Source organism: Ambystoma mexicanum, chromosome 8 (genome assembly GCF_040938575.1).
Source record: "Ambystoma mexicanum isolate Mex_15411 chromosome 8, UKY_AmexF1_1, whole genome shotgun sequence".
NCBI lineage: Eukaryota > Metazoa > Chordata > Amphibia > Caudata > Ambystomatidae > Ambystoma > Ambystoma mexicanum.
Window position 1 is genome coordinate 105,805,563 of NC_090929.1, and position 21,231 is coordinate 105,826,793.

The following is a 21,231-nucleotide window of genomic DNA, read 5'->3' on the forward strand; positions in this document are numbered from 1 at the left end:
TGTGCAGTAGATTGCTGCTCCCCCTGTAAGTGGTGATGGATTCCCTGTGACAAGGATCATCCAAACCGTGGCAGCAGGTGCCCTAGGGAATGATCCATATCTTCCTTTATGTAAAGCCAGCCCAATGCTTACCGCCTGCGCCTGGCGGGCGCTGTCTGACAAAAGGGCTTCTGTCCATTTGTGTGAGACCAGTAGAATAGCAGGAGGATTCCTGAGAGTAGTGGCAGTTTACTCATCCCCCAAGGGGAGCGGCTAAACATGTTTCTGCCGATCAAGATGGCTGTCTCTCTCTGCCGGTCACCCAATACGGAAGAGGAGTAAAGGAGTAGGTGAGTGAGCACCTGGGCATTTGATGTAATTCCCGGCCCATGGTGTACATACTTGGACTTGTGTTGGCAAAATCTGGAAATGGTAGAAGTAGCCAAGGTTATTACGGAAATAGCAAGTGTATGCCGTTAATGCCTGTGATACGAGGCGAGTTCCAGAGCAAAATATGGTACTTCTGGGTCATGAGGACATATGTCAGTAGCTGGATATGGTGAATGCCTGACAAAGCCCCATGTAGTGTCTGGGTAATTCCAAAAATACTTACCACTACCTGTTTATACTATGTTAAATTAGAATGAGTAAATGTGCAACAGACTATCAGGTGGCGACCTAAGGGCCGACAGTATGGGGAACTAAGGGTAGTTGGGTTTTTTCGACTTATTTCTTGTGGATATCTTAATCAATACTAGTTGAAAGGACTTCCATTGCGTGCTTCGTAAAAGGAGCATGTGGCCTCTAAATTGTGCAGAGAGTGTGGAAATGATCCTATTCCCACTGCATGGCCTTTCCGAAGAATGCAAGGCAGAATGCTCTACGTCGCAAGCATGAGTGGACCATCACTCATCGATGAACATCTGCCCTGTATCAATGGCTTCTGAAATGTTGTCGAGATCAGATGGCGGCAAAGCCATCCAGTAGAATGGATAGTTTGCTCCACAATCAAAAAATCCACCCATTGTTCTCTAAGCACTAGATGTCTTTACCCAGTGATTCAATCAACGATATATGTCACTGGGGAGGGCCCATGTACAGCTACAATCTACTGGTAAAAATGTAGTAATACCCGCATTTTTATATTCACCACCAATACCTCACAATTTCATGTACTCGGCTCCTTCAGTACGCAGCATAAAGCACGTATTTACATTGTCAGCATCAAGTTTCTGTACAAACCAAAATAAATTGAAAGGGGCAAATAACCGGATCACAGCCAGTGCTGCTGCTATAAGTATCATTTATGTCTCGCAGAAATTGTGTCTGAGGGGTTGTATTGGTCTTTCACAGTTTATTAGCTTTCTCTTCAGAAGCTCAGACGAGCTAATATTCTGGTCCAGGAATAATCTTATGTGGTGTGACAAAGAAAATAAGCTTCAACATACTCTGGCACCGTGCATCTCCCTGCCCGCCTTAACAGCAGGACTAGAAGCGCACTTTAGCCTCAATTTCCAGGCCTCCTTCATTAGACCCATCTAATCGCATTGCTTAACCTCCTTACGGTGCAATTTCCATTGCATAATGCAGCCTACGGATCACCCATCTGATAAGGGTTCCTCTTTCTACAACACAAAGTGCGCATCTTGTGCCCGCAAAGGCTCTTATTAGATTGAGTTTTTAGTTCCATTCATTTAATGTACTTATTTTATTGGTTTTGTATAGGGTTTGCCACAAAAGTTGCCCAATGCACTTTGCTTTAGTGGTACAGAATTGCTAAGTGAAAAAAAACGTAAGCATGATCATAAAAACAAAGATGACAACCCAAACAACCTTATTTAAATAAAAGTGCTAGTTCAGGTCAAATAATCACTTCCTCGAAAGGGCTATTTTTCAAAGTTCTATCAATTTGTAAAAATAATTGGCGGTTCCTGCAAATTGCATGTACCAGAAGACGGCGCCACAAAGCAATCTACCCACAAACCTAGTATTAGCTATGGGTGCATCTCCCTGAGCCTAGGAGGCTAAATGCAACATCCTGTTACTGGATATAATGTAGTTGGGAAGGGTGTGGGGGGCTTAAGGGGCAACCACCACTTTGTCTCTGTAATCAAAGTCCCTGTGTATCCTGTACAGGACTTTAAACTGGAGCTTCGCAGTGATGGAAAGTCACTGCAATTCTTTAAGTAATGGTTTATTGTGGCCTGTCGGATGTGAAAAAGGGTACTAGATGTGCTGTCGCAGTTTGAAGTTTAGGCACTTTGCCACAAACCCAAGTTGATTATACTGTGTATTATTCCACCCTGGTCACCACAATCACTGAGGCATGTGGTTACCTTTGCGACTACTTTTTGGAAAGGAACTGGGCTATTTCCATTTCCTGTCAAACCTGGGGTCATGGATTATTTAGCTCTTTCTGATTCCGATGTGATTTACTACTGGGTATTTGCTTATACTAGTAAGTTTGGACCACATAGACAGGGTTACAGCTGCTCCTTAGGTCGTTGTCTAAGAAATTGCAATGCTGTTCTTACAAGGCACATATTGGCTTTAGTTTGCTTGCCTGCAACGCTGTCTTCTTTTTATCCATTCAACAAAATATAACCATTGGTCATTATAGTGACGGGTGACGTATCTTTTCCCCACCACCCTAGATTGCAGTTGCTTACTATCTGTTTAGTCATGTTAAGCTACTACTAACTACTACTAGCAGAAGAGGAGCCCTAGATAATGACTGACAGTAGGAATACACAGACGAACCAAACAATAATACCCACCATGGGAAAACAATCACTGCAGGTTTCTGCAAGTCATGACTTCTACTTGGATAATTCCAAAATAATTTTATTTACTTCAGTATAGAAACTTTTTTTACAAACTTATTTGTTTTTCAAATAGATCTTTTTCATAAAGACTTCCCTCCTATATACCATTAATGATGTGACTCCCTATGTTTTAGTCAGTGTGCTAGTATTAAAAGTACAACAGTATGTATTGATCAAGCTGTAAAGTACTGTTGGTCCTGCTATGATTATTAAATAATTTCTCGCTCTTCTTTGTAATACATATAATTTCCAGACATGTTACTCACAAACATCCAATACAATTCTCAACATGTTTCTGTTCTTAAGCATACACCTTGGAACATTCATCAGGAGAGTTGAGATATTAGGCACAAAGTATTATTTAAAAAAGCAGTCCTCTAATCGGTAGGTGAGTTTCATCCTAAAATGTCTCTTTTACTGAGTCAGTTCTTCTTGTAGAAACCTACAAATGGAACAGTAATCATAAAACTCGAAATTAATTTGTCATTCTTGCATCTAATGTACCAATACATTTTAAGGTGATGAATACATTGTGAGTTCAAATTCACACTGCTGTCTTCTTTGCAGTTGTACCGTGGGGTCCCACCTATTTAAGAATATATATCCGTATATGCAAGGTGCCCATTATCAACGAGGCAATGCTCGGGGGATGTATTCAAGTAAAAAAAATGGCGGATTAGTCAAGCAAGTTTGTGTGGACTAAGAGCATTCTGTAGGCTGCTTTTTAATTTAAAAAAAAAATCAATTCCTGATTCAGAATTATAAATCTTGATGCTCTGTTGAGACATGTCAGAGAAAGCATTGATAATTTCAATTTATTTAATATACTTATATCCTTGCGGCCTTGTATATACAGCACAAAGACATATGCATACACATAACAATCCAAGAGGTAAAGTATTAAAGGAGCACATAATATATTACAATCCCCATCACTTTGCAATAAATAACACAGATATACTAACAGTTATACTAAACAATTTAAAATGTCAACAATTCGAAGATAAAATGGCACCATAAAATAAATAAAATTAATTTCATCTCCGATCATTAAATGTATCCATGACTCAGGGATATTACTTGGATCAATCGGATTATTAGAAGACTTTAAAAACTGCAGCTCGGAGAGACTTTCTCAATACACCAAGAGGTGTTGTAAGGATGCAAGCACCTGACCACCGCATAATCGACATATTTTCGCATCGCGACATATGCCCCTCCATGCCCCCTTTATCTCGATTGCCTCACAGTAGTTGAATTTCATTATGAGGTAATATCAAAATGTCTGAGGGCTAGGATACGCTTTAATATACCTAGGCCTAAATTCACTTGTCAACCTATATAGGCAATATGGACCACTATGGGGTTTCGTGGCCAACTCAACATGACATTCATGGCTATATATTGCCAATTTCTTTTATAACCTGCCTTTAAATTGTGTATGAAAACTACGCCCAGGGGTATACACAAACCCAACTGCCCATTTTTCATACATAGTTTTAATGACACCAAACATACCCATAGTAGAACAACCATCTAGGCTTAAGAAGGCCTGCATATGTGCTACCATAATAATTTTATTATTTAGCGCCATGAGATTTTCATGGCACATTACAGACAAGCTTATGTACTCCGATACTATGCATTTCATGTTGAATTCAAGATCTGTGTATTCCACTGTGATATTGTGAGATAACCGCATAAGTTTGTGAATAAGCATTGCTTCAAATTTTTTCAGGAGGACCTGATATTTGTGACCCCATGTTTCAATGGCATATAATAACATAGCTCTTATTTTTGCTGTGTACAACATCAATAATGCATCAGCAGAATATCCAACATTTCTGCCAATGAAGACGCTGATCATGTTGGCTGACATTAAACACCTTGGTTTATGGATGCCCAATGCTTATCCCATTTACACTTGACATCCACTAACGCATCCAAATACTTATAATGGTGGACATGTTCAAGATTCTCAGTGTTCATTTTCCACACACATTTTATGGGAATTTATTTTTGCTGGGAAAACCATTACTTTACGTTTTCCAATGTTAATTTGCAACCCATTTTTATTAGAGTATGCAGTGATCGCATCCAGCATCCTCTGTAATCCCGTCTGGGTATAGTCCATCAACAACAAATCATCTGCGTAAGATAACCACCCCACAGATGATCCTACCTTGACGGGGCATGTTTCCAGATTCATAAAGTCCTGCTGCATATCGGCCAAGTATAACTTAAACCGGATTGCTGCCACAATGCAACCTTACCTGACTCCACAGCAAGTAGGAATTGTGGCAGACCATTTCCCTGGGGCATCTAAATGAATGCAAACTGAAGTATCAGAATATAACAGCATAAGCATTCTTAAGAGGCCCGCTAGTATGCGCCACAAACTTAATTTATGCACAGCCTATTCCTAAGAACAGAATCAAAGGTTGTGGAGAACAAATGCGCAGTATACATTTGACTCCCTCCTTTTCCATGCATATTCTATGGCTGACGTGAGGAATACCAAATTGTGTGTGGTACGTGAACTTTGCCTAAACCCAGTCTGACTGACGGGTAAGATATTGTTAATGTATTTCCAATCATTCTATTCTGCAAGTAACACCCGTGTGAAGATCTTCGAAGGGATGTCTAGCATAGCTAACATTCTGTAATTCATGGGATGATCCCAAGCTCCCTTTTTATATAGTTAGTATATGGCTCATCTTCCACGTAGTTTGAATTATACGAGTCGTGCCAATTTCATTAAAAAGCATATGGATGGCAGTAGCCCATACCTCAGAAGCCAATTTTAATAAGTTGATACACGCGCCATTGGGACCCGCTGCAAGCAAGTTGTTTAAATGCTCTATGATTGATGTAATATCTAGAGCAGAGGCTTTACAAGTCCAGATGTAAAATGGCAAAGGCAGTACCACATTATTAATATCTTTACGTCCCAAGGTGGATTTGATGTGTGTACTCCATGTATCTTCGGATATGCAGTTAATAGACAGATCCCTCTTTTTGGTGCTACGAATCACCTCCCATATTGCCGGCGACTTGTTTCAGAGCACAAGATTGGCTATCTTTTGCCATCGTATAATTTCACAACTCATCTGATGTTTCAAACAACATCGATAGCTGTTCTTAATGGCTTCAATGTTAACTGAAACAAGATCAGAAGTAGGACTGCCATCTGTTAAGGAGATTACAGCAGCTATTTCACAGCGCATAGTCTTTTTTGCTGCACTAATATTTGTATCCTTAAACTGTGTACTAGACCTATCCTTATTTGTTCTTTCATATGTTGATTTATAAACACGAGTCTCTTGGACTTGTTTACTAATAGTGGCCATCATGTCAGTGAATTGTGACCCAATACAATCACCAATATTGTGATTCACAGACATACCTTCCAATATAAACTGGGGTACAATTTTCTTAACAACCCCATTCGCAGATTAAAGATTTTTTGCATGCCAATGAATAAGATTATGTCCCTCATTAATGTAAATTTGCCCATTATGGTCATAGGTGTTTGGTTTCTACAAACTACAGGCATAGCCAGAACGGTACCAAGAGGAAAGTGGTCACTCTTGTCTCTAATCACACTGCCCATATCTTGTATGTATCCAAGCCCCTCAACATTAGCAAATACATAATCAATTGTAGAGGCTGATCTCCGTCTACTCTTGGATATGCCAGTTTTGCATCACTGCGGGAGTTTCCATTTACCCTGGAAAATCAATATTGATCCAGAACTTTAAGCCACGGTTTTCCTTTTCTATTAGTATCAGCGCTCTGATAAGGTGAAGATATGACCATGTGAGACTTCAGCCCACCAAGCGATACAGCCCCAATTTTCGCGTTTGTCACCTACAATCCATACAGGATATCTTCGGTTGTAGAGGATTTCGATGACTATTTTAACAATTCCTTTTGTAGCCATCATATCAGGAGGGTCATAAATATTTAGTAATACTATCACTGTCTTCTGATGCAACAACTTTACGGCCAGGACATTGGTAGTAGATTCTTTTAGCATAGATACGACTCAAGGTAATCTGGCCGAGATTAGTAGGCCACCTTTCGGCCTCCCTTTTTTCCCTTGTATGGCCACTTACTGTGGCCATCAAATTGAACAGGATTGGAAACCAAGGTTTCCTGTAGTGTGATGTATCTAGTATAGAAACAATCCCTCCTCACTAAACAAATGGAAAAAAAAACTAGTGTTCCATGTGTACATCAAATCAACATCATCGATGCTCATACATAAAATGTTGTTTAAAGGCCACTGGGAGCCACTGCCAGTAACCATTACTGGCAACATCATGGACTTCGGCCTCCGGTTCACTACACACATTCACAGTGGGGGTAAAATTAATCTGCACGATCTTCCCAATCACACTTCCACCTTGTATGTTAGGAGTCGCACTCCTTTGTTGGTGTTGTATTACATCTGTACGTCCAACTATAACAGTCGTATTCCTTGGGCAACTGAGAGACACTTTCGTAATAGATTGCGGCTTTATAACCGGTATAGACATAACCTTGCATGTATAAACCAATCTAAGTAGGTCCATTTCATATCGCAAAATATATTTCAAGGTTGATACAGAGTTAAATCAGACATTTGTTACGAACTCGGCAACCAATTCAGCCTGATCTACGATCCTAATATCTCTAGATGTAATTGCCCTAAGTGCAACTATCATGTGCATAATACACAAGACAGCATCTCTGTTCAACGGTGGCTGATTAGGATTGTGACAGACCTGATGCAATTGCAATGCTTTGATTTGTTCACTATTTACGGAGAGCTCGTTCTCATTTACTTCAGCTACAGGTTCAACGCTTCGAGTATTAATGTTCCACAGGTCAGTTAAAATACTTTGTATTTTAGGATTTGTGTCAGACAGAGCCGGACACCCAGCTGGTGTGCAAGATACATTTCGCGAAACAGGCATAGCCATAGCGGAGGATAATGGGTCAACTACATGCTGAGACTCATTATCCTCGACATTGGCACTAGTCTGCTGCTTAGCACTATCAATTGGTTGCATACACAGGTTGGAATAGAACTGACCATTATGCATTAGTTCAGCAGTATATTCGCTCTACAAAATGTGTCAATCAAGTCCATCCAGGTAGTAGTAATGTTCTCAAATTCTCACATGCATTCAATTCCCCTATATTAGTTGAGGTACTTTTCACATAATAGTTCCAGATAGAAAACATTTTTAAGTAATCTTGTGCCACTAATCCCTCTCATTAAGACCCATCTGCCAACTTTTTGTCAACAAATAACAAAAAACTTCTGAAACGTAAACAAGACCACATTTTTCTAACACTCGTGATATTGCTTCCTTTTACCCGTTAGACCACTGTTCATGGAAAATAATTTCACTGTAGGAGCCCCTTCAACCTTATTATTTAATCGGCTTCTGTGTTCAATAATCTGCTTTTTAACTTTTCTGGCTGTTTTCCCAATATATTGTTTCCCGCAAGGGCACATCATCATATATGCTACCTGTTTGGAATCACAATTTGTGAAACCTTTCGGTATCCATTTAGTTGTCAGACCTATTTCAATTTCCGATTACTTTTTTGTGAGATGGCACACACCACATTTTCCACATAGCTGGTGGCCTATTTCTGGGGATAGGCCCCAACTTTCAGTGATACTGGGTTGTTTTTATTCTAGTTATGTCATTGGATATAATCCTGTCCCTTACATTTTTTCTTCTTCTGAAGGTGAAAATAGTCAGTTCTTGTTATTTATCTGTTTTATCAAAAACCCTCTAGTTTTTCATTATGATGTTCTTAATCTTATAAGAAACAGTCTTAAAGATATTGACGCATACCAAGCAATTATTATCTCTGTCCATGTATTTTGGTTCCAAAAGTGCTTCCCTACTGTTGTAAGCTTGCTTGGCTGCTCTTTTCGCAAATTTGTTTTGGCTAACCCCTCATTTTCAACTTGGAACTCAAATTCACTGCTTCTTATTCGAAGATCTGATTGGTTCTTCTAATGAGTTTTAATCTAAGGAATTGCATAAAAGGCAAATTTAACTAAGATCTCTTGGGTGAAGTGTAACAGTGCATTTTTGTTGGTTGTGTTAGTCTTATTCGTAATCTTCCATTCTCATGAAACAGGCTGATATATAAAAAATGAATCTCCTATGTACTTGTATTATGACTGAATTGCAGAAAAGGATTCTGTTCATTAATCCATGAAATGAATGCTTCTGCCTGTTCACTAGCACACTTCCAGATAAATAAAATGTCATCAATAAACCTTTTACAGATTACTATATTACTCATTAGTGTATATTACCTTTTTTCTGAAGGCTTCCACATAAAAGTTAGACAGGTTTGGGGAAAATGTTTCCCTTGTAGATGTGCCTTAAATTTGTTTGTAAATTGTCCCAAAAAACTGGAAATATTTCTGTTGGGGCCGTTTCTGTACATTAAATGATGAATGAGTTAGGAACAGGTTTGTCATATTTTCTTCCCCACAAGCATTCCTCCACCACTTCCAGAATGGCTCTCTGTGGTATCTTGGTTTACAGAGTGACAATTGACATCAGTGTAAATTCTACGTTTTCTAACTGTCTAATGTCCGTCGTGTGTTGGATGTAAGATTTCATTTCTAAAACAAAAGGCCTGACATAAGAATCTGCAAATTTTGATACGGATTAAAGTGCCAAATTGATTCCAGAAACTATAGGACGTTCTGGGGGTCTACTAAAGTCTTATGTATTTTTGGCGGAATATAAAAAGTCTGAATGTCGCCTCTTGTTTACTTATCCAGCCTCATTTGAACGCTTTTTTTACTTTCATCTCTATTATGTCCAGCAAATGTTTTGTGGGGTTTTCTGTTAATCTCAGATAGCTGGTATTGTCATCCAACAATCTTCAACATTTGTTGACGTATTTAGTTCTATCCATTAATGCAATCGCCCCACTCTTGTCTGCCTTCCTTATGACAATTTCTTCATTAGCTTTTAGGCCATTGATAAGAACTTTTTCCTTTGCGGCTAAATTATGAAACTCCTTTTTAGATGTCTTTGTCTAATTTTTCAACCTCATCAAGTGTCTTTCTTTCAAAGATGAGTGATTCCGTTGAAAAGGTGTATGCAGGTGATATGAAACTTGATTGTTCACAAAGGCCTGTACAATTCTATGATGTTAATAACATTCTTTCATTGTAAGTTTCTTTAGAAACTGTTGGAATTCAATGCAGAATGCAAAATGATGGGGTTTTAGTTGCTACATAACCTAAGTTCGTATCAAGGACTTTCCTCTTCCTCTTTGCATGAGGTATGCTGTCATAAATTAATCACAAGTGTCTGCAACTCTGTGTAGTTTGTCCTCCCGATCTTCCTGCCCGGGCCCCTCTCCAAAGGATGATGTCTATTCCTTTGTCTGCTTCTCATCTCTCTTCCTCTTTGGTTCCTTTTATCTCCCCTTCTGTTTGAGTTATATGCATGCCCGAAACAGATTGTAACTCCCTACTATATTTACAATCGTTACTGCTGCTGTCCTCACTGGTACTATATGGAGTGTTCCTGAAACATACTTTGGTATTAGATTTAGCAAAAGTATGTCCTCGTATCTCCTCCTCGCTTGTTTTATTATCATCTCTTAGTAAGGGAAAGGCTTTTTCATGTTAAAATTCACTAAGGTTTTTTTAGACGTTTAATTTGGTCTGCTGTGGCTACTTTCTTGAATTCAACCATCTGAATTTAAATTTCCTCAAGTCTCCACTTGTATGTTTGAAGGAGGACTGTTTTTTTTTATATCTTCCCAATCTTAGATAAATCCATTTCTGTTCTCTGAGCCACTTCCTTAGCAGTTTCTATCATTAGAATTACCAGTCTCTTCCATACTTATTGGCTATATAACTCCACTTAATTCTAAATGACTTATTTTCCCAAAAAAAGCCTACTTTCATAACGGACAATTAGTTCTTGAGGTAATGCTTTATTCTTCAGATATTCCAACATGATGGCTACATGTAAATTAGTGCGGATTAATCTTTTACGTAACTGCACAACCTCATCCCAATCATTCCTAGATGGTATGAGACTCTCACCAGGTTCATTCATAAGCTAAGAGGATGCTGCCATGAGTCCATGTACATAATCATCACTAAATGCTAGACATTGGTCTTCCACAATTTTTGAAAAACAACAAAATTAATGTTCCACTTCCACGTTTCTACAAGATGAACTCACTTTGTTAAAGATTGAAATTTTACGTTGAAACTTTAACCTACTGATTAGAGGACTATGTTTTCTTAAATAGTTAATACCAGTGCATTGACTAAAATAGGAGTCACATAATGAATTGTATGTAGGAAAGATGTATGTTTATAATGTGTTTGATAAATGTTTCCATACTGAAGTAAATAAAATAATTTGCAAATTATCTGAATAGAAGTGATATGTCTTGCAGAAACCTGCAGTGATTGTTATCCCACGGTAGGCATTTTTTTAGATTGTCATGTTATGCTACACCATATGCCTGGTGATATCAGCTAGGCGGGGGAGATAAAGTAGATTGTTGCTGGACCCGCAGATGCAGTTAATTGTTTTGTGCTTTGATATGTAACTCTAGTGTTCTCTTTGTGCTCTGTCGTAAGTTTGTCGCATGGTCAGCATGGAATCAATCCCTTCGATCCCTATTTGCGGTTAGACACCCACTTTCTCACAGTTGCACATGACATATGAATGCATGCGGAATAACCATCTACTGGCCTCTCCCTGCCAAGAGAAGGGAACCTTACTTCATTGCATTGAGGAGTGAATGTGGTGTAATGATATATATAGTTTAATTAAACCACTGAATGCCACTGAATGCCAACATTTGCTTTGTAGCATGAGGGCGGGGGCAACGAACGGTAAGAAGAGGGAGTGAGAAATTGTAATGGAAGAAAAGATGTGCACTCCAATGAGTCTTGTAATCTCGTCTGATCTTTGGCAGTCAGAAAAGGCCACTTGTTGCGCAGTTAAGCGTTCTGAAGGAGACAGGGGAATTTAGGAACAGCTCAGTTTTCAGGGATTGCGTGAACCTTAGGCAGTCAGGTTGGAGGTGCAGATGTTGCAGAGACCCTTGGTGGTGGGAAGATCTACCGCCATAATGTGATTGTCTGAGTAGACGGGAGTGCAGCAAGTTATAAGCAGCTGATCTTAGGCCTGTTGTTGGTTGGCAGGTATAATAACCATTGGCAAGTAGTGTAGAGCAGGGCCATAGATGAACTTGTGTGTTAGGATAGTGTAGTAAAATAGTGACATTGTTATGTATAGGATAATTTGTGCAACATGGTTCTGGACCTTTTGCACTTTTTGGTTTGAAACTAGCCTATTTGTCATTTCAGTTGTCCAATCTGGAAGTTGCATGCCTTCACCGGGATAGTTCTTTGGCCATCGTAAGATGGAGAGTAAAGCCCAAGATAATAGAAGCCCAATTTGGTGATAGCATTTACTCCTGGGATGAATAATCACTGTGATCAAGGAAGGCCCCTCGAATGCAGGAGCTGCCATTCCCCTCCAATCCCCTACCACACAGGACCAAGAACTCTTGAATTAACAGGTGCCTAGTGGCGGCTGGAGGAAGGGGGATGGGACACAACAACAAACCAAAGACGACCATCTCTTCGCACTCCACATTCATATCTGGGCACAGTCATACTTCCAACCAAACTTCCCTTCTTGCCTTTCCTGAAATTCTCCCCCTTCAAGGCTAATATTCTGCTGCAGGAAAAATGTTATGTTTTTTGACCAAGAAAATATGCTGGATCATACTTGTGCACTTTGTCTCGGTAGGATAGCACAGGGGCAACGTGCTCGCTTTGGCAGCAAGGTGACACGGAGCAGCAGAGGTTCGAACCCCGAGTCCGCGCTTAGAAACCTCTGGTTATTAAGTGCGTTATAAATAACCTACCATACCATATCATATCATATGCAAAACTGGCTGTTGAACTCTTGCAAAAACCTTTTGCCTTCTCCCAAGTCTTCTCTTCAGGTCCATATGCCTTCCAGTCTAAATACCACAATGTTCTGCAAACTCTTACAATCCGATTGCCTGAACCTCCTATTTGTAGATTTGACCTCCAATGGTAAAGGAGTGCATGCAAGAATATAACCTTGTTGTGTTTTTTTAACCTAGCTGACATGGAAAACTGGGTGCTCCCTCAGAGTATCTGGGCTGGATATCCACAAGGCAACTGGATTCATAATGTGTTCTGCTGTGAATGAACCAATATGTCTTGTGACTGTATTCTTGCCCTTAAGTCGCAAATGTTTAGTAGGTAGCCAAACCGTGTTCCCTCTCTTAAGCGATCAGAGCACCTTCCTATATCTGCTTGCCTTTTGTAGTAGTTCTTGCTTTCCTGAAGGGCTCTAATCACACTATATACCCCCTGCTTCGCCTGAAGGAGACGTTTCCTAGTACCTAGACACTTGGTATCTTCTGGTTTTAGTTGACCGGAAACTGGGATGAAAACCCAGGTTATAATCGAAAGGTGGCATCTTTGTAGAATCCTTTGCAGATGTATTATATCTGAACTCGGCTATACATAAAAAAGATCCTGACTACGCATCCCTGCCCTCGTTATAAATAACATCAAATGTATTTCTCAAGCTCTCGTCCATATGTTTAAGATGATATCCAGAAGAGGGCTCATTGAATGCCCAGGTGGGAGCAAAGAACTTTCCCAAAGCAAGAGACAAACCCCGAAACCCGATTAGACACTATTTTAGATGATAACCCACCATGCAGCTCGGCTACATGGTGCCTGCGAGGATTTGAATTTGCAATGTGCGGTCGTAGAGATGTGGTAACGCCTGAGCTATCCTTCCGCCTAAAGCAGATATTTTCTATACATCAGTTCTCTTTGGGGAAGATATTGTATCTATGTACCTAAACAGACGAATTTGTTTTTATTTGTAAAGTATTGTAACTTTGTCAATATGGAAAAACCTGGTCACTGGATGTGTATGAATATGCAGAAAATAAAATGAGTTTTTAAAAAGTAAAGGTTAATACGCATACAAACTTATGTACACACATTAGCAATGACAGTGAAAAGGCGCCAACTCTTTGTTACCCTAACACAAAGTCCATAACCATGACATCACAACTCAAACCTTAGCTCACACTCCACCGCTACTTGAAAACATTTATTTTTAACGTTAGCAAACATATTTAAATCTATGACCCTCCCCACCCTTACATGCCGTCACAAATGACCAAAGTTCGACAGAAACTCTCTGCCTCAGACCCTCCCTCCCCTAATTCCCAACCCTCTCTAGGCACATTAGCTCCAACTCAAGCCAGCAAAAGCCTCAAGGGTGCTCTCATAAATGCTAGATCTATGGTTGCTCATGCAACTGAAATAGCAGACATTATAGAGGCAGAAAACCTTGACTTCGTAGCGATCACTGAATCCTGGCTCCGTGCCGCTGCAGGCCCAACTCTCTCACTAGCTATCCCTTCGGGATATATGATCTTAAGAGCAGATAGAGTGGATAGCCGAGGAGGAGGTATTGCACTCATTGCCTTAGACAGCATACCGATTAGACTAGTGCCGACTCTAGATACTAACTCATGTGAGTACTTGACCGCCAAACTTTACATAAATAACTCCCAGACACTTATGATCCACCTAATATACAGACATCCAGGCCCTATTGGAACCTTCGAAGATGACCTATCCAACATTGCCTCTAATAATCTTAAACATTCCTCCTAAGTTCTACTATTAGGGGACTTCAACCTAGGTTACAATGACCCTAAGGATGCACATGCATCCAGTGTGGCAAATATACTAATGGAACAAGGCTTCTCTCAGTGCTTCACCCTTCTCATACCAAAGGAAGAACCCTGGACTGGGTAGCAGACCATAATTGTAATGTCACTATCTCTTCCATCTCCCCTCAGATATGGTCAGACCATCACCTGATAACTTTCACTCTAGTCACAGACAAACCCATATCTAAACCAGTATCCATTGCACCACCTATTCCCACTCGGAATATAAAGAATATCACCTGCGACAACCTGCTCCCGCTTATCCTACCCACAATTTAATGCCATCCCAGATGACCTGGGAGCTAATGCCTTGGTCAGGGAATATAATCATATTATGACTACCTCCTTAGACACCACCACTTAAACTCAGACAAAGTAAACCCAAAGCACACCTCAATTCCTGTTACGCACCACACCTGAAAGCACTACGTGCCAAAAAAGGTCATGTGCAACATCCTGGAAAACCTTCCCATCTAAAAAATGAAATCTTACTAGCCAAACGTGAATCCTATAATGCCAGAATCTCCCAAGCCAACTCCAGGACTGAAGAACTTTTCATTATCCTTAAAGAGCTGGAAGCCCCTATCCCTGTGCCAGACAACTGCACCAAGGACAAACACTGGTGCTCGAATATCCAGCAAGCACTGGTCAACAAAGTTACAACCCTACAAGCAAAAATAGCTAACAAAAAAGCCCCATTAACTAATACCACGTCTATCAGAACTTTACCAGACCCCCCCCCTAATAACACAGACAAACCACCTAGATTCAAGTTTTCCAAAGTTACCATAATTGAAACTGAAAAAACCATACTATCTCTCAAATCCTCCAATTGTCAGGGTGACCCATGCCCTGCTCAACAGATAAAGGACGCAGCCAGAGAACGGTCACCTTTTATTACAAAACTTATCAACGCATCATTTGCATCCAATACTATCCCGTCTGACCTTAAAGAATCGTGGGTGCTCACACTTCTAAAAAAACAGCCCTTAGACCCCCTAATTGCTACCAACTACCGACCTATCGCGACGGTACCATTTCTCCTGAAAATCCTAGATAAAATGGCCTATTCACAAATCCAAAAACACCTTGAAGTCAACTCCCTATTAGGATCAAGGCAATCTGGCTTCCGACCTCTGCACGGAACAGAAACTGCCTTAATAGACCTGAAGGCCCAGATAGACGAACTGAGGAACAGAGGAGACTCGGCCCTTCTTCTATTCTTGGACCTATCGGCCGCTTTTGATTTGGTTGATCACCAGGTCTTATGCAGTCATCTGGACTCGGCAGCACATTTTTCTACTGAAGCCATAGCCTGGATACAATCTTTTCTTAGTGAACGCACTATGAGAGTCTTCTCACCCACAGCCAACCCTATCCCTGTCACATGTGGTGTCCCTCAGGGATCTTGCGTCTCACCAACCCTTTACAACATCTTCATGAAGCCCCTTTTCGATGATCTGGATCATCTGGGTATCACCTACACTAACTATGCAGATGATACACAGATCCTCCTACCTCTTACTGGTGATTATGAAAAGGATGTGGCCTTGGTGAACAAGATTTATCTCATCATCCAGGCATGAATGGCCACTCATGGACTATGCCTAAATGATGACAAGACTGAGATCATCATCCTGGGCACCTCATCTTCCCTCAGAAAATTGAGCCTGCAATACTCAGCCTTCAACATTGACCAAAACATCATCTCAGTTGCCAAGGAAGTTAAAACCCTGGGGTTTTACTTAGATTCCACCCTGAACAAACAGGTAAGTGCCATGGCATCTGCTACAGCCTATACTTGCAAATTGATACGAGCAGGTAAAGCCTTCCTCTCAAACGACGACTGTATTACCCTTGCTACAGCACTTATTCTATCAAAGTTAGACTATTGTAACGCCATGTACATTGGTGCAAACAAATCACTAAGACGATCCAATTTCTGCAAAATAACGCTCTCCGAGCTGCACTAGGTATGGCTAGGAGAGAACACATTTCTGAGACGAGAAAAGCCAATAACTGGCTATCTACTGCCGACAAAATAAAACTAAAAGTGGTCTCGCTCGCTCATAAATGTATCAACAATGTAGCTCCCCTCTACCTTTCGGACAGAATCAGCATAAAAACCATATCAAGAACAACCAGACTCTCCAATACAAACCGCCTACTTACTCCTAGATTCAAACTATCCAGAGTGGGAGGCAGCAGCTTCCAGGTCAAGGCACCCCAGCTCTGGAACTCACTTCCCTCCTCTATTAGACTGGAGCAGTCTTACCAAAAATTCCGACTCAGCGATATAAAGTGGCTTAAAGACTCAACGATAGTGGCCCTGCTTTTAGCCTTATGTCACACCTGCCTTTACGTCAGCCCACCCTTGTACATATACTGCACTATGTAACTATACCAAATGTATTTGTTCCTTCCTAAATGTAACTAAGCTTTGAGTGTCTTGTAATAATAAATAATAATTAGGCTTTTATATAGCGCTACAAACCCTCAGGTATCCGAGCGCTGCTTATTATTACCCACGGTGTGTGGTGCTCATTTATCGACCTCGGAAGGATGAAAGGCTGAGTTTGGCCCCGCCGGGATTCGAACCTGCGTTAACAGGCTCTGCACGGGTGTCAAAGCGAGCGCTCTACTCGCTGTGCCACTTGACCGGCTAACAATGTATATATTGTACAATGTATATATTTTCTTCTTGTTTGTGTAACTAAGCTTCGAGTCATCTTTGCAATGCGCCCGAATACCCTCGGGTCTGATGCGCTATACAAATAATAAAACAAACAAACAAACATACCTGCAGTTCCTGCAGGACAGGAGGAACACTTGCAGCGAAGGATAAGCAGTGGTAACCCAGTCTGGGCCTGCTCACTTTTGATTTATTTTTTAGTAACCCAAAACGAAACCTTAACTCGCCATTTTGTGTTGGATTGTAATATGTGTGTTTAGAATGCTTTGTATGGTTAGTGTGTTTCTTGGTATATTGGTGCATGTTGCAAAGATTCACATTTGTGTGGATGTACTTTTTGACATGTTGAGGATGAGTTAAAGTTCAACAGTGTTCATTTTGCCTCATATTTAGTGTTTAATAGGTGATTCCTTAACATTGGTATTCCCAATTTTTGTAGATGTTACATTTTGTTACCTACTAACCTTAACGTGTTTTTAAAAGCAAATTGCGTTCCCATTGATTTCTTTGTTTTTAAGTGGGTATTGTATGCTCTATATACAAGTTATGTTGAGAGATTTGTGTGCATCTCATGTCATAGTATATATTACTTTTAATGTATTCTCTCCGACATTACTGCGCATGTGCGCGGTCGCCCTTCTGCATGTTGGGCGCGACCAATCATCTCGTGCTTGTTGCCGAATTTGCAGAAAAATTATTTGAAAGTCCCGGCCCTTCTGCACATAGAAGCCTTCCAATCAGCTGCGTGCAGTAGATGATCCTTTGAGATTCACCAATTGTTTTTGGTGCAGAATGTTTCATTCCTTTGTATCCGTTTTGTTGTGTAACTTTGATCCTCCTGTGCACGTTCTTTGATCCTGATTACGCACGTTGGATGCAGCCGATCATCTTGTGCATTTCACTGTACATTTGTTCTTTTGGTTTGCCCATCCAACCCTACTGGACATGAGTGAATCGGGTGGCAGGTGGGTGTGTTATTTTGTGCTGGGCTGTTGTTTTTTGTTTGTTGTGTAGTATATTTTTCATTCTGTCTGCCACCCGTGCTTACACCACATCACATATATAGAAGTCTCAATATATTTTTTTTCTGGAAAGTTATTATCTTAAGATTGGCTCATCCAGCTTTTGTGTTCACAACTGCAGGATTAAGGGCCTAGTTTTTTTTTTGGGCCTTTTTGCAATCTCAATGCAACAAAACCTGTCAACGACCATTTTGGGTATGAAAAGGTTTATGAAACATCACAAAAATTTAGTATGAGTGTGTGGATTTGGCCAAATCAGTTGCATGCCACATTACGTGAACGCAGGAGGAAGAGGATGAGGAGGAGGGAATACTCATGGTTTCAGTTTTCTGTGTGAACTATATTATATGGGGATATTTAGAGAGCATGTTTGATCTTGGCTCTGCCAAGATATTCTTAGCCTTGTCTGTTGGTCTTCTTTTGACTATTCATGCTCCTGCTTTCCGTAGTCTATATGGCCTCTGTGTGCACAGTGACCCCAGCCCCCATCCCCCCCCCCCCCGCCGCCCCTCTAGATGGCTTGCGTCCCCGTGTGAGGGCTAGTTTTAGGCCCCCCCTGCAGTATTTTAGCTCATTTCTTTGCAGCATCTTCTATTGTGCAACGTTATGGCAAAAGTAAGCCGCCTCGCTTCTTGGTTCAAGGAAGGGACTGTCCTTGCAGAGGTTTTCAATGTTTGTAAGAGTATTGTGATCCCGGACATGGGTGTTCTCAGTAAAGCAGGCCCCTGCGGGATGCGCGAGGTGGTGGGGAGGGGGGGGTCCACTTGTCTGCCTTCCCTCCTTTCTATGGACGCTAATGGCAGTGCCTTGCCTCTTGCTTTCTCTTGCAGGCCCGGAGTACCGCCTGGAGAAGCAGAGCCAGCCCAACGTCCCTGTGGATCTGGACGGCAGCTTGGAGAGTCAGAGCACTTTGGAGTTCTGCCTGGTCCGGGAGAACAGTACGTTTGCCCTTTTCACTTTTCCTAAAGCTCGCATGCCGTCTCTTTTCTGCAACTAAATACCTCCTGCTCCGGGCGGCGAGTACACTGCGAGCAAGCCAGCCTCTGTGCCCAGGCCCTTTTCATCAGCCTGCCAGAAGAATTTTCCACGCCGAAATGATTGATTTCAGACCTTTTGTAAATACCAAAGTGGCCAGCGACCTGTTTTATTACTTCGTGAATATTTTTTATAACTGTTTTCAGCAGGCTTGTAACACGTCTGGTAGAACTCTTGAGTTATATTCTCTTGTAGAAATGTAAGTGAAAACTCGATATCCGCGAACTGCGTTTATAAGACTTTATAGCAAATGCGCACTTTAAAATCATTTCATTTTTGCCATCTGGAGGAATGACTAACAAATAACACCTTCGCAAAGTGCAAGGTGCGTTTTAAAATTTCCATTAGTGACATTCAAACGTAATTGTTTAAACATTGCGCTTTATACGGCGGTTTTCGCTTTTTCGTATTAACGTGAATAGTAAGTAGTGTTACTATCCAGTGTAAAAATACTCAATGCATCGTTTTCAGTGGAAAGAAGGTTTGCGTCTACATGAACGGCACTTGTTATTTACCCACATGTTTGGTGCATGGCGGAACATTGCATTTGGACGAGCCCCCCCCCCCCCCCCTATTCTGTCAAATCATTGCAGACTCGCATGGACACCTATTGGGTTGTGATCTGTGATATTGCACCCGTCGGGTCCTGTCCTTATGTAGCCAGTTAGTTGAGGACATTCTGGCACCAGAGTTTCAAAACCACCCGTTAGCTACAGCATTGGCCTCCAGCCCAATCGCAGACCCACTCACTGGCTACGACCACTGGTCTGAGAGTCTTTGTACTTGTGCATGTTTTGCAGTTGTATAGTTGATAGTATTGCTTCAGTCAATGCCTAAGTGCTCCCAGGTTTAGCAGAGAAGGGCACTGAAGCATGAAAGACTTGGCCAGGATCACACAATGGATTCTAGTGGAAAGCCAGGATGTACCCCAGAGCTCCTACTTCCAAGGGGCCGCCTCAATTCATTGTGCTTTATATTCTGGGGTTAGGCTTTTTCCGTGCTATACTCTTCGCCAGGAGGAGATTGCTTAAAAGCACAAGGGGAGATGGGCGCTCTGTCGGGAATTTTCGAGGGGGGCAGAACAGGGGCTGTAAATGCTAGGTGTCGCTGTTGGTCTTGACAAACATCAAAAAGAGTCTTCAAGGCAGGTCCCTAGCACATGAGACTGACTGCTAATCCTTCAAAAGCCTGAAAGGAAGGCGCCAAGCCTTTCTCTGCTTTTCACTGCGCAAGCAGAAACGGAGTGCAAAGGCTGCCCATGCCTGGCCCCCACAATGTGAGCGTGGGTGTGCAGAAGTCTTACTTAACGACATCCGAGTAGCCATAGCTGTTTGCAAACTCACGCTCACATTCGTGCCGGAGCATTTCAAACGTGCACATAGTGTCTCGATTGATGGAAAAACAGTGCACATGTAATGTTTGAAGAAAATGGCTCTGCTGCAAGTGTGACAGCAGCAGCCGTTAGACTTCCTTTGGTTGAGCAATATTACAATAAAATAATCCATAGTCAACCTAATGCACTCCTAAAAACTCGACGTCCCGTTATATTACTTATTTAATGTAAAGTGCATGTTTTTCGATTTGTTCATCTGCATGGGTGCCTTCATTTTGAATGATGTGCAATCTTGTGATCTTGGGCAAACAATGTGCAGTGTTCCAAGCTCTTGTGTCCTATGGGCATCAAAGCAATTATTATGACGTGGCAAATTCCAATAACGCTATTTCAATGTGCTGGAGGTGGGTAGGGTAGTACACGGGAAAGGGTGGCAGTAAGAGGTCGTGCTGTCAAACAATCATCACTGTGAGGTCCTAGTACGAAACATTCAGTGCATGGTGCTGTGCAGTTTGGCATGCAAGCAGGAGCCCT

General features: G+C 41.3%; 1 protein-coding gene across 9 annotated transcripts in view; it reads left to right on the plus strand.

Annotated features, from left to right (window-relative positions):
• MAPKAP1 (MAPK associated protein 1) overlaps positions 1 to 21,231 on the plus strand; it is a 1,504,770-nt gene that overhangs the window by 1,013,303 nt on the left and 470,236 nt on the right. For all 9 annotated transcript variants that reach the window (XM_069609401.1, XM_069609405.1, XM_069609406.1 and 6 more), the window contains exon 10: positions 19,160 to 19,267. In XM_069609401.1, coding sequence (XP_069465502.1) covers positions 19,160 to 19,267 — 108 coding nt within the window. The remainder of the gene's footprint in view (positions 1 to 19,159; positions 19,268 to 21,231) is intronic.